Genomic DNA, 14,146 nt, shown 5'->3' with positions numbered 1-14,146 from the left:
TTTTTTTTTTTTTTTTTGAGACAGAGTTTCACTCTTGTTGCCCAGGCTGGAGTGCAATGGCGTGATCTTGGCTCATCGCAACCTCCGTCTCCCAGGTTCAAATGATTCTCCTGCCTCAGCCTCCCGAGTAGCCGGGATTACAGGCATGTGCCACCATGCCAGGCTAATTTTGTATTTTTAGTAGAGACAAGGTTTCTCCATGTTGGTCAGGCTGGTCTTGAACTCCCGACCTTAGGTGATCCACCTGCCTCAGCCTCCTGAAGAGTTGGGATTACAGGCGTGAGCCACCGCGCCCGCCCAAAATTTCTTGATTATTTCAGAGAATCTTCCTTGTTCTTAGGAAATCCACACTGAGAATTTAGGTATAAAAGGGCACCATGTCCACCAGAAACTTCCAAATGATTCAGAAAATTAGATTCTCTCTCAAATACACACACATGCATATGTTCATATATACATACATATACATATATATATACACATACTGAGAATCATAATACAAATATGGCAAGATGTTAACATCAGTTAATCTATGTGAACAATAAACAAAATGGTATACAAAGACCATTTCAAGCATCTTGAATTATTTCAAAATAATAAGCTGACAAAATAAATTTAAAAGACCAGCAAGGAGAGGAGAAAATGGGCCTATGAGAAATTGTTACAACTGGGCATGGCAGTTCATGCCTATAATCCTAGTATTTTGGGAGGCCGAGGAGGAAGGATGGCCTGAACCCAGGAGTTTGAGATTAGCCTGGCAACATGTCAAGGCTCCATTTCTAAAAAATTAAAAAATATTTTAAATAAGAAGAAATTGTCTTCTAGTTATCTTTTGGAGTCTCATTATCACCTACATTATTAGGAAGATGTCATTTTTCACAAACAGAAAAATTACATAAATATTTTTAAACCTTGAATAAATTTACCAACCTCTTTCGAATTCTAGCATTAAACAGCGGTGCCTCAAAACGTGGATTTGTACCAACCAGAAGTACAACATCTGCCTCTTCCACACCAGCAATTGTAGTATTAAGAAGATAATTGGAACGCAAATCTGTACTAGAAATACAACATATAAAATGCAAATTTAAAACTAATATATACAGAGAATCCATGAAATATTCTCATATCATCAAACCCATTGCATTCCCAAACAAAAAATTTTACAAAGTATTTCTAAATTAAATGAACATTTCAGATAGTTAATTTTTTTTTTTTTTTTGAGACGGAGTTTCACGCATGTTACCCAGGCTGGAGTGCAATGGCGCGATCTCGGCTCACCGCAACCTCCGCCTCCTGGGTTCAGGCAATTCTCCTGCCTCAGCTTCCTGAGTAGCTGGGATTACAGGCACGCACCACCATGCCCAGCTAATTTTTTGTATTTTTAATAGAGACGGGGTTTCACCATGTTGACCAGGATGGTCTCGATCTCTTGACCTCGTGATCCACCCGCCTCGGCCTCCCAAAGTGCTGGGATTACAGGCTTGAGCCACCGCGCTCAGCCAGTTAATTTTTTTTTAGGCAGCATCTCACTCTGTCATCTAGGCTGGAGTGCTGTGGCACAATCCTGGCTCACTGCAACCTCCACCTCCCTGGTTCAAGCAATTCTCCTGCCTCAGCCTCCCCAGTAGCTGGGATTATAGGCACACACCACCACGCCTGGCTAATATTTCTGTATTATTAGTAGAGACAGGGTTTCACCACGTTGGCCAGGCTGGTCTCAAACTCCTGACCTCAGGCAATCACGTGCCTTGGCCTCCCAAAGTGCTGGGATTACAGGCATGAGCCACCATGCCTGGCCTCAGATACTAATTGATAAGTGGATTCCTCTATTTCCTACAACTTCTGGTATGATCTTGGTCTATATGTGAAAATAAATTGGGGGATATATTGGAGAATCCAGGTTGTCTCATTTTATACTTAACTTGTAACAAAAAGAAGAAAGGAAGGCCTAGATCCTAGCTTCATATTTCTCACCCAGCTCCTGCAGTAGGGAAGACCTCTTCAGTGCATAAGGTGTCAGAGTCCACTCTATTAAGCAAATCTTTGAGAGCTACTAGGGCTTCAGCATCCACCAAGCCACCTGTAATTGCTGCCACATCTTTGCCTTGAAAACTCTGCAACTAGAAATAGATGAAAAGGGCATCACCAAGAAACCTACATGCAGCAAAGACCACAATGAAATATTCAGAAAATAAAACAGTAATTGTTTTTAAGTACAAAAAAAGTTAACAGATTTCTGATTAAAAAGTTTTACAACACAGCCAGGCTCAGTGGCTCATGCCTGTAATCCCAGCACTTTAGGAGGCCAAGGTGGGCGGATCACCTGTGGTCATGAGTTCGAGACCAGCCTGGCCAACACGGTGAAACCCGATCTCTACTGTTAATACGAAAATCATCTGGGTGTGGTGGCACATGCCTCTATTCCCAGAAACTCGGGAGGCTGAGGCAGGAGAACTGCTTGAACCCAGGAGATGGAGGATGCAGTGAGCCAAGACTGAGACTGCACCACTGCACCCCCAGCCTGGGCAACAAGAGCAAAACTCCATCTCAAAGAAAAAAAAAGTTTTACAATAATTATTAATCTAAAAGTGAGAAGCTGCAGAGGTATTATGTGGGGCCACAGCTAAAAACATCAGCTTGGAAGGAAGCTATTTGTTTTATATTTAGGAATAAAGGCACTTCCAAATGAGGTCTGGAGAATAAAGTGGAACTACAGTTACCTTAAATGCAACCTCCTTTGAAGTATCTGCCTGCCCCTGTAGTGCTTTATGTTGTCTTTCTCTAGTAAGAAAACTATTCCCTCCACTTGTGCTCTGGCATGCTCATATTCATTCTCAGATTCTTCTTTAAGAATCACCTCTTGGCCGGGCGTGGTGGCTCACGCCTGTAATCCAAGCACTTTGGAGGCCAAGGTGGGCGGATCACCTGAGGTCGGGAGTTCAAGACCAGCCTGACCAACATGGTGAAACCCTTTTTAAAAAAAAAAAAAAAAGAATCAGCTCTGTAGGAAGGCAATGCTTTTTTTTTTTTTTTTTGAGATGGAGTCTTACTCTGTCACCCAGACTGGAATGCAGTGGTGCAACCTGGGCTCACTGCAACCTCCAAGGAAAACACTTGATATGTCTGTCCTAGTTAGGCATCCCTCCTATATGCTCTTACTCATATTACTCCCTATATAATTACTCATAGCTGCATATAATAATTGTTGAATTGTGCAACTTTCTCCACTACAAGATTGTAGGATGCAGGAACCATGTCAGTGCTTTTATATCCTTTAGTCTGGCATAATATATCTAGCATATGTCCTTAATAGATGTTTGTAAAATGAAAGATTAAATCATAATCTTAGTAAAGGGAAAAAAGGGAAGAAACATGCCCCTCCTCCCCCTTCATGGTAAAGATGTTTCTTGATAATCGCAAACACTATTTAACACTATTTATTTCCATTTTTACCATTCCTGCTACACGAGAGAGTGCATCCTCCCAGGAAGTATAGGTTAAAAGCCCTTTTTCATTTCTGACCATCGGCTGGGTAAGTCTTTGACGTTTTAGCCCATCATAGGCAAATCTAGAAAACAGAAATTACACCATTGTGGAATCTTGCTAAAGAAGCAACTATAATTTTCAAGTTTAAAATCAACAAAAAATGTTATTAAAATATAGTGCTGGTTAAAGTATCAAATATCTAAACATCTAGACACAAGTAATTATTCCAGATACTTTTAAAGATGAATAGATTTTATGAACTTCACCTAAAACTAAAATACCATCTAAAAGTTTGATTTCTTCCCTTAAATCCATACAAAAAAAAAAGTTTGATTTCTTATACTTTTAGCTAACTGAACAATCTTAAAATTACAATACAAGGAGATCTGATATCTAAAAAAGGCAAATCATTTTTATTTACAAAACCTGAGTACTTCTAGATATTTTATCAAAATTACATTGTGCAAACTCTTACATTTAGTTTCTTTCACGCAATCATCCCGCCTTGGCCTCCCAGGGTGCTGGGATTATAAGTGTGAGTCACCGTGCCCAGCCTAGCTTCTTTTCTCTAATGAACAAACTGAAATAAGCTGAGAATGTATCAATCTACTTCAATTTCTCCATGTGGGAGGAAAAAACATCTTTCTCAAAGTAAATAAAATATCCAGGATTGACCTAGGACTATTAAAGTCAGTATGATCACATTATATAAGCAGCTCAGATACTAGTAGTTATATTCAGTAAATAATTTGCAAATATAAAAGATAACTTAAAATTATTATAAAATTTCCTTTAAATAAACTACAAAAGTTAAGGAAAACAATATATCATATACCTGGTTTTATCAGAGATCCACTCTTCATTGATGTCCTCATGCATACGTGGCAAAATCCTCATCACTTCTCCAGTTCTTGTGCTAACCACAATATTACTCCCAACTGCATCCATTACATCAATGGATTCTGTCTTTCTGAGAAACACATATGGTGTTTACTATGGTGCTTTAGATAATAAAATAAATTTCTGTTACCTGGTTTACCAAAAAAAATTTTTTACAATTAATTACCTTTCTGAATTACTTAAAACTGTGAAGCTCAGAGGAATTGCAATTAAATAAAAGAACTCCCAACTTTTTTTTTTTTTTTTTTTTGCCATGGGGGTCTCACTCTGTTGCCCAGGTTAGAGTGGCATGATCATAGTTCATTGCAGCGTAGAACTCCTGGGCTCCAACGAGCCTCTCAAGTCATTTAAATTTTTTTTTTGTAGAGACGGGCTCATTATGTTGACCAGGCTGGTCTTGAACTCCTGGCCTCAAGCAATCCTCCCACCTTGGCCTCCCAAAATGCTACGATTATAGGTGTGAGACACTGCTCCCAGCACACCCATATTTGAACACATAAATTCCTGGCACAATAATGAAGGCTTTAAAACTATTATCTGACATAGAAGCTAGATTGAAGGGGCTCCAATTAGCCAAATCTGGGATGATCAACAAAAGGGGCAGGATTTCTGTCTATGGGAGATTAAGGAACTCAACAAACCTTCCCACTGAAAAGCAAAAGTAAAGCTGGACAAAAATGACAAAATCCACCATCTTAGCAGTTTGGAAATCTACTAAAGGCACACAAGAATGTGGGAAGCTTTTATGCACTGAAAAACTCGTGGCTGGGCTCAGTGCTGCTCCTATGCTCCTCTCCAGCCCCTCGAAATGGAATTTTGTTGAGTGTGGGGCAGGCTGTGAAAATGAGAACTTCTTTGCTACCGAGGGAGACAACTCCCTTAATTTGGAGCAATAGGCAAATTTGTCTGTGGAGGTGATCCTTGGAGGTCATCATAGCTGAGGATAGTCAAGATTTTACTAGCCTGAGGTTGTAGTGGTAATTGCAGCAAGCATTCCTAGCCAAGTCTGCTATACGCACAGGTGAAACCAGAATGGGCTCAACCTATTCACAAACTCCTGGACAATACTGAGACCCAAAGAGTTCAGTGCAAAGTAATATAACAGTTGGGCAGACTTGAAAATAGCCTCAACTTTTGAAGATGCTCCTTTATCCACATATAGATCCACTAGAAAAGAACATAACTCTTATTAGGTCAAGGTGTTTGAAGTATAATCATACCTGACTACTAAACTATGCAGACTCAGGGGAACTCCTAAGCCTCATTTAAAAATAAAACCAAGAATATTAAAATATGTTCAAAGAGCCAAAGAAAATCATGTTTAAAAATTAAAGGGGATGTATGACAATCACGAATCAGCAAGCAGAGATTCTCAGTAAGGATACAGAAATTATGCAGAAACAAAAAGCCAAATCCTAAAATTGAGAAGTATAAAGTTTGAGTGGATGCAGTGGCTCACACCTGTAATCTCAGCACTTTGGGAGGCCGAGGTGGGAGGATCACCTGAGGTCGGGAGTTCGAGACCACCAACATGGAGAAATCTCGTCTCTACTAAGAACACAAAAATTAGCTGGGCGTGCTGGCACATTCCTGTAATCCCAGCAACTTGGGAGGCTGACGTAGGAGAATCGCTTGAGGCGGAGGTTGCAGTGAGCTGAGATCATCCCACTGCACTCCAGTCTGGGCAACTAAAGTGCAACTCTGTCTTTAAAAAAAAAAAAAAAGAGAGAGAGAAAGGAAAGTATAAAGTTTAAAACTGGATAATTTGTTATGTAAATTATCATACCTCAGGCTGGCGCGGTAGCTCACGCCTGTAATTTCAGCACTTTGGGAGGCTGAGGCAGGCAGCATGAGGTCAGAAGTTCAAGACCAGCCTGGCCAACATGGTGAAACCCAGTCTCCACTAATACAAAAATTAGCTGGGTATGGTGGCAGGCGCCTGTAATCCCAGCTACTCAGGAGGCTAAGGCAGAGAATTGCTTGAACCAGGGAGGCGGAGGATGCAGTGAGCCGAGATCATGCCACTGCACTCCAGCCTAGGCAACAATAGCAAAACTCCACTTCAAAAAAAAAAAAAAAAAAAAAAAAAAAAAAAATCACATCTCTTGCATCTATCCACTCCACTTCTTGGTTTAATTGAGAGAATGAGAGATATATATAAAAATTTGTGAACAGCAATTTTTTTTTTACAGATTTGTAATCGTAAAGAAATATAAATAAGCTAAAAGTCTACTAACAGAAACTGGTTAAGTAACATGACATTCCTAATGGTTGAAAACTTAATATACAACAACATGGGAGACTATAAATTTAAAATATCAACATTATTAAACTCCTTGGAAGAACAGGTGAAACAAATAATTTTGTGGTTGAGTGCTTTATAATTAATTTCCAAGTAAACTACAATTAACTTCTAACTACTTAACTTCTATTTAAAGGGTTTTACTTAAACAAACAAAAAGTCAACAGACCAAAACAACACTTTCTTCCTGAAACTCAGGAACAAAGTGAAACTTAATTTCTTTTTGAATAGTAATGAATTAAGGACAAAAAATAAATTATCATAAAATACAAAGATACCTTGTTTCCCAAGGCCGGGCAGTAAAGGCATAGGGCTTAGAGGTGAGAGCACCTACAGGGCATATATCAATGATATTTCCAGACAGTTCAGACATGAACATCTTTTCAATGTATGTACCAACTTGCATTTCATTTCCTCTGCCTGTTGTTCCCAAATCATCAACTCCTGCAATCTCACTTGCAAACCTACAATATAAAAAATGTGCCATCAAATGGTCAAGTCCAGCAAAATTATTTCCTTATTCATGATAACAAAGAGATGATGATTTTCAAAACACTAAAAATAAATGAGCGTATTTTCAATGGTGAGCACAGTCCTAATAAAAAATAATTAAATGTTTGCATTTTGTTGAGGTGTAACACATATGCAGAAACTTGTACAAATCATATGTGTACAACGCAGCAAGTTAACAATGAAAGTGAATGCTTGTAGATTTTAATTTCTTTTTTTTTTTATTGCATTTTAGGTTTTGGGGTACATGTGAAGAACACTCAAAATTGTTGCACAGGTACACAGATGGCAGTGTGATTTGCTGCCTTCCTCCCCTTCACCTATATCTGGCATTTCTCCCCATGCTATCTCTCCCCACCTCCCAGATTTTAATTTTTAAATCCACCTGAAGTTGGTACTAATTGAAAGTGAACTTATTTTATTGGTCTATCAAAAATAGCATCCCTCTTCTCCCACCCAACAAAAATAGCCATTCAGTCCAAAGTTATTATTCATCAAACTGTGACTATTAAATAAGTATACAATGACATTCTATAATATAAGAAACTAGGAAAAAAATTTACCTGATGCAGCGAGTACACTGAATACATCTTGTCATGATGGTCTTTACCAATGGCCCAATGTTTTTGTCTTCCACAGCACGTTTCCCCTCTAAAAATCGGCTCCTATCATTTCCAAACATCATGGACTGGTCCTTAAGTAGATTATCAAAGAGTCAATCTAATGCTGCTAATAAAATTAATATCTGAGACAACCAAAAAGATTGACAGAATTCTACTACATACCTGCAGATCACATTCACCTCCCTGGTCACAAATAGGACAGTCCAGTGGGTGATTTGCTAGTAAGAACTCCATCACACCTTCTCTGCATGAAGATTGTAACATATAAAATGACTATCAAATACACACAGACTGACATAAACAGCTAGCACTCAAAATGACGTATAAGCTTTATTATTTATTTATTTTTTTGAGATGGTGTCTCACTCTGTTGTTCAGGCTAGAGTGCAGCGGCATGATCTTGGCTCACTGCTGCCTCCTGCCTCTGCCCCTCGGGTTCAAGCAATTCTCAGCCTCTCAAGTATTTGAGATTACAGGTGCTCACTACTACACCTAGCTAATTTTTGTATTTTTAGTAGAGGCAAGATTTCATCATGTTGGTCAGGCTGGTGTTGAACTCCTGACCTCAAGTCATCCTTCCTAGCCTTGGCCTCCCAAAGTGCTAGGATCACAGGTGTAAGTCACTGCGCCAGGCTCACCTATAGGCCATTTAAACAACTTTCATAGATGTGCATATATATGTATAAATATATATATATATACATATATATATATTTGTTGAGATGAAGTCTTGCTCTGTTGCCTAGGCTGTAGTGCAGTGGCATGATCTCGGCTCACAGCATCCTCCATCACCCCAGGTTCAAGGGATTCCCCTGCCTCAGTCTCCTGAGTAGCTGGGACTACAGGCGTGTGCCACCGCGCCTGGCTAATTTTTTTGTATTTTAGTAGAGACAGGGTTTCACCACGTTGGTCAACATGGTCTTGGTCTCTTGACCTCATGAAACGCCATGCCCAGCCAGGTGTATATTTTTTTATACAGTTAATAGTAATTTTACATTTAGTATCAGAAATGCCAATTAACTATCATTTTGGTAGTTTTTTTTTTTTTTAACAGACAGGATTTTGCTATGTTGCCCAGGCTGGCCTCTGCCTCCCGGGCTCAAGTGATCCTCTCACCTCAGCCTCCTAATTATCATTCTGGTAGTATTAAACACACAATCTGGAAAATACTTAGAGGAGCCTAGAATAAAGTATCATTAGAGGATCTAGAAAATTATTATTTTTGGTCAGGTTTGGTGGCTCACATCTGTAATCCCAGCACTATAGGAGGGAGGTCAAGATAGGATGATCACTTGAGGCCAGGAGTTCAAGAGCGGCCTGGACAACATTTTTTTTTTTTTTTTTTTTTTGAGATGCGAGTCTCACTCTGTCACTCTCGCTGGAGTGCAGTGGCAGGATGTCAGCTCACTGCAACCTCTGCCCCCTGGGTTCAAGTGATTCTCCTGCCTCAAACACCCAAGTAGCTGGGATTACAGGTGCCTCCGTGCCCGGCTAATTCTTTTTGTAGTTTTTAATAGAGATGGGGTTTCACTGTGTTGGCCAGGCTGGTCTTGAACTCCTGACCTCATGATCCACCTGCCTTGGCCTCCCAAAGTGCTGGGATTGTACACATGAGCCACCATGTCCAGCCAGAAAATTATAACTTTGAACAATACCAAATGATCAAAAGTTGCTGAACGGTCCTCAGAAAATATTCACATTAATTCAAAACAAAAAAAATCAGTGCCAGTACAAATACATCAATGAAATAATAGCTTAATAAGTCCAGATTCACCCTTTATCACAAGTTGAGCAAGTTACTAGGCAAGGATTTTTAATGTTGATCCTAAGGCTCAATACTATAAATATAAACTTCTGACTTGACCTCTTCTACTATGTAGAATTCGCTTCTATTGCTCCTAGATGGCAAGCACACCAACTTCTTCAGAGTTTGATATTAAATTCTTTTTTTTTTTTTTTTTTTGACACGGAGTTTCGCTCTTGTTACCCAGGCTGGAGTGCAATGGCACGATCTCGGCTCACCGCAACCTCTGCCTCCTGGGTTCAGGCAATTCTCCTGCCTCAGCCACCTGAGTAGCTGGGATTACAGGCACGCGCCACCATGCCCAGCTAATTTTTTGTATTTTTAGTAGAGATGGGGTTTCACCATGTTGACCAGGATGGTCTCGATCTCTTGGCCTCGTGATCCACCCGACTTGGCCTCCCAAAGTGCTGGGTTTACAGGCGTGAGCCACCGCGCCTGGCCCTTAATATTAAATTCTTAATTTATGGGAAGGTCAAAAAAAGAAAACGGCAATTTTCTACTTTAGGAAAGCAATGCTACAACATTGAGTAACTCAACGCTACATATTACTCAATGCTACAACATTGAGTAACATTAAAGTACCTGGCTTTCTTGGACTTTTCTGAGTTTGTCAGGATATTCCAACCCTTCATTACTGGCATGGCACAAGCAGCTACAACCTGGGATTTCAATTAAAAAAAAAAATGTGTTTTTGTATTTATTTGTAATTACAACCAATCCAATATATAAAAATGTTAAATTATATAAAAACATTAAATTATACATTGGATAACAGGCAAAGAACGGAGTATTTTTTAACTAAGTTTTCATATTCATAGTATGATGATCTAGTACTTCGCATTTATCTCAGAGATAAAACATCCTGGTTTTTAAGTTTATTCTAATAGTCAATGCAATTTTTATTCTGCTCTGAAACAGAACCCAAAGAACTATGCTTTGATTAGCAGGCACTACTGAGTTAAATATTGCATACACCAAAATGAAACTACTAAAAGTAAACCTCTTCCCTGCAACCCTTTTCTCTATTAAAAATGGTAAGGCATCAGCAATTCTAATGTTCTACTTGGCAACTCTACATCCTAGTTATAAATCACACAACCATTTGGAAATACTGACAGCTGTAAATCACCTTTAATTTCTAGATCTGTTACAATCATATGGCATATGTGTTTATAAAGCACTTCTGTTTCCAGTTTTGAAATGAAGAGAATCAATTACACAAAAGAATTAAATTTATAGATAAAAGTAAAGAGGGCTAGGTTTTCCACTATAATATTGATTCTAAATAAAGTTTGCTGCAAAACTTAAAGTTTTCTACCTTCTACAGCATGGTGTAGAATTTTAGGTATCAAGTACCTTAGGAGCTTTCTCAATTTCAACAAGGCACATCCTGCAGTTTCCAGCAACAGACAACCTTTCATGATAACAGAATCGAGGGATCTGCATGCCAACCTTCTCACAAGCCTAGAAGACAAAGTAAAAAAAAAAAAAAAAAAAAAAATGCATTAGAATAACCTGACTTCACTGCTGTTATTGCTGAAACACACATATACAGCCATCTTATTACTACTATCTATCTATGTATCTTCATTCATTCTTATTTCAGTCAGTTTCTTTGCCCTTGATTTTAACCCCTCTCTCCTCTGAAGCTGCCTCAGAGGATCTTAGGGTCCTTGGCATGACTTCACATTATGTGGAAGAAACTGGATAAAGTATCCTTCGACTGTGCTGACGACCTGACTTCCCATATCCGTTCTGAACTGTTGTCCATAATGTCCCTTCAACCTCTGTCCCAGTGGTTTCATACCTGGACTACTTCTTTGCCTTGCTCTCTTCCTTTGGATTAGACATTTTACTACACATCATCTAGCTGGCTATGATTTATTTCTGTCTTTGGCTCCTATATCCCACTCAGAACTCACCTCCCACTGTGGCTGAAGTTTTTCCCAGTTCCTGTTTGCCCAGTAAGGGGGATTACTCCTGCTCTATCAATTGTCACCTACCCTCCTCTGCAATTTCTTCCTCCTTTTAGTCCTTTTAATGTTCAAATTTCCTCTAGAGTCACTTCCTCCACCCCCAGGCTTCATTCTAAAGCAATCTTATCAATTTCCAGTGTTTAAATTACTTAGTTAGCAAAAATGTGTTGAGTGTTTCTTTTGTGCAGGATGCAGGTATAGTAGTGAACAAGACAGACAGTGTTTCAGTTTTCACACTAGCTGATATTCCTTATGATGATTATGTCCAAACTTTCATCTGCAGCTGTGTTAGTCTTCCACTTCTCCAAGCTTCAGATTTACAGGCATTTGCATGTGTATGTTCCACAGACAGCTTAAATTCAAATGATCTCTCCCCTCTACATACTTCAAAATAACCTAACAAATGCAGAAAACCACAAGAATTCCTCTGCTCTCTGAATTCTAAAGGACTATCTGTCTCTATGTCTCTACTAAAACTTTTGTGTTTTTTCCCCACTATTGAAGCATATTGGGAAGTTCTGCACAACGGGGGGAGAAATTCCTCTGCTCTTCATCATTCCTGAAGGCCTGTCTACATTTCATTCTCCCTTGAATCTACCTGCTTGTTTTCATTCCCATCGCCACTATCTATTTTAGGCCTTTTTGTATCCTGTTCCACTAATACAAAATGCTTTTTCCTTGTCTCTTATTCCAGTCTTGCTATTCTTCAAACCATCATCCTCTACAGTTATTGTCACCCTGCTTAAATAGAGAGCAAAACTCCTGATGGATCAAAATATAAGCTCTTCCACGTAACAGACATTGTATTTCATGACTGGACCTTCCTGTCCTCAATAACTTGATTTCCTGTAATCTCATCTTCTACTTATACCTTATGTTTCATCAATATTAAACTATTTGAAGCGTTCAAAACATGACAAGCTATCTGCCTTAACTGATTTTTCCATAGGAAATGCAAGCATGTCCTTCTTATTCACATATGAACACACCTGTTCATCCTTTAACACTTCCTCAAGGATCACCTGAGGCACCCGACATCTCTTTCTACTACCTCCTATCCCTGCCACAACTTTTCATTGTACCTTAAACACACATTTATTTATATCATATTTTGTGCTTACTTGTCTGTGACTGGCAGATAGTCTAGAAATGACTCCTAAAATGAACAAAGAACATTTAGATCTGTGACAAATTATAAATGGTGTGAAGCAACACCTCTCTATGACCAATTTATTATTTCTGGAGGAATATGAAGAAATTAAATATATAGAGCATGAATTTAAGCACATGCTACCCTCCGTTTGTTTACCTGCTTTGTAGGACATATTCCTATGCTACTAATCACAGAAAGGTTGTATGAAAGTGAAAAGCATCAAGCAGGCCCACAACAAATGAAGGTTATTTTTTCACAAACTTACCTATAGTAACTAATTTAAGTTACTTCAATTTCTTAATGGGTATTCATTTGGAATGCAGAAGCGAAACAAAAAAACTACCGCAGTTCACTAAAAATAAATGATAGCTCACTTTCAAGTGCCAAGATTTAAAATGAAATAATATTAATATAATTTTGCCACATATAGTTCTTTTAAAGATTTACTAATACTTTAAACAGTATAAAGGAATTAAATTAGTATTTTTTTAAAAAATCAGCACACACACAAAATAAAAAATTAGAACATATGCCTACCTGGAGGACGGTCGTTCCTGGTTCCACCATGACAGACTGACCATCAACAAATACTTCAATCAAGTTGCTTGCGGCTGTGGCAGTTGTTCGGGCTGACCATCAAAGATATTGAAGTAAAAAACAGATGAGTTTAATTTATTATAGCAGATGGTAATGGCTGAATTAACTCTAACTACAAACCCAAAATTTTTCATTCCGTATTATTCCTCCGTATTTCTCTAGATGCAAACTTAGGTTTATCTATTTTTGATAGTAGTTTAAACTAAAATTTTTCTTTTGAGAAGGAGTCTTGCCCTGTTACTCAGGCTGAAGTATACTGGCACAGTATTGGCTCACTGCAATCTTCACCTCTCAGATTAAAGCGATTCTCCTGCCTCAGCTTCCTGAATAGCTGGGATTACAGGCACATGCCACCATGCTCACTAATTTTTGTATTTTTAGTAGAGACAGGGCTTCCGGTTTCAAACTCCTGACCTCAAGTAATTCTCCCACCTCGGCCTCCAAAAGTGTTGGGATTACAGGCATGGGCCACCGTGCTGAACTTTAAACTGAAACTGTTAATACCACTGAAAATATGTTCATGGGAAGATCACTTTTCAAAAACAGAATGTGATTTTTCCATTTTGGCACTGATGTGTGTAGTTCCTAATACATTCCATTCCATGATAATTCCTATAAATGGTTTAAAGTAAAATTGTATTTTGAAAATTATTCAACTTAGATCATTTGTTTCTTTTGTGTGTATGTGAGATAGAGTCTCACTTTGTTGCCCAGGCTGGAGTGCAGTGGCGTGATCCTGACTCTATGTAACCTCCACCTCCCAGGTTCAAGCGACTTGTGCCTCAGCATCCC

General features: G+C 38.8%; 1 protein-coding gene across 2 annotated transcripts in view; it reads right to left on the bottom strand.

The window, feature by feature from the left end:
- The window catches only part of NDUFS1 (NADH:ubiquinone oxidoreductase core subunit S1), a 35,211-nt gene that overhangs the window by 15,615 nt on the left and 5,450 nt on the right, over nt 1-14,146 (bottom strand). Inside the window, exons 3-12 of one of the 2 annotated variants that reach the window (XM_032278510.1) lie at nt 13,295-13,386; nt 10,985-11,092; nt 10,211-10,287; nt 7,987-8,068; nt 7,765-7,895; nt 6,970-7,155; nt 4,325-4,459; nt 3,457-3,571; nt 1,978-2,123; nt 931-1,059 (exon numbers count right to left, since the gene is read on the bottom strand). In XM_032278510.1, the coding sequence (XP_032134401.1) occupies nt 931-1,059; nt 1,978-2,123; nt 3,457-3,571; nt 4,325-4,459; nt 6,970-7,155; nt 7,765-7,895; nt 7,987-8,068; nt 10,211-10,287; nt 10,985-11,092; nt 13,295-13,386 (1,201 nt within the window). Of the gene's footprint in view, nt 1-930; nt 1,060-1,977; nt 2,124-3,456; nt 3,572-4,324; nt 4,460-6,969; nt 7,156-7,764; nt 7,896-7,986; nt 8,069-10,210; nt 10,288-10,984; nt 11,093-13,294; nt 13,393-14,146 lie in introns of both variants that reach the window. The other variant, XM_032278509.1, reaches the window with a different exon arrangement.

This window comes from Sapajus apella, unplaced genomic scaffold (genome assembly GCF_009761245.1).
Source record: "Sapajus apella isolate SASKATOON/1434 unplaced genomic scaffold, GSC_monkey_1.0 scaffold10, whole genome shotgun sequence".
In the NCBI taxonomy this organism is placed as follows: Eukaryota; Metazoa; Chordata; class Mammalia; order Primates; family Cebidae; genus Sapajus; species Sapajus apella.
Note: the sequence above shows the minus strand (reverse complement) of the source record. Positions and strands in the feature narration are given on the sequence as shown.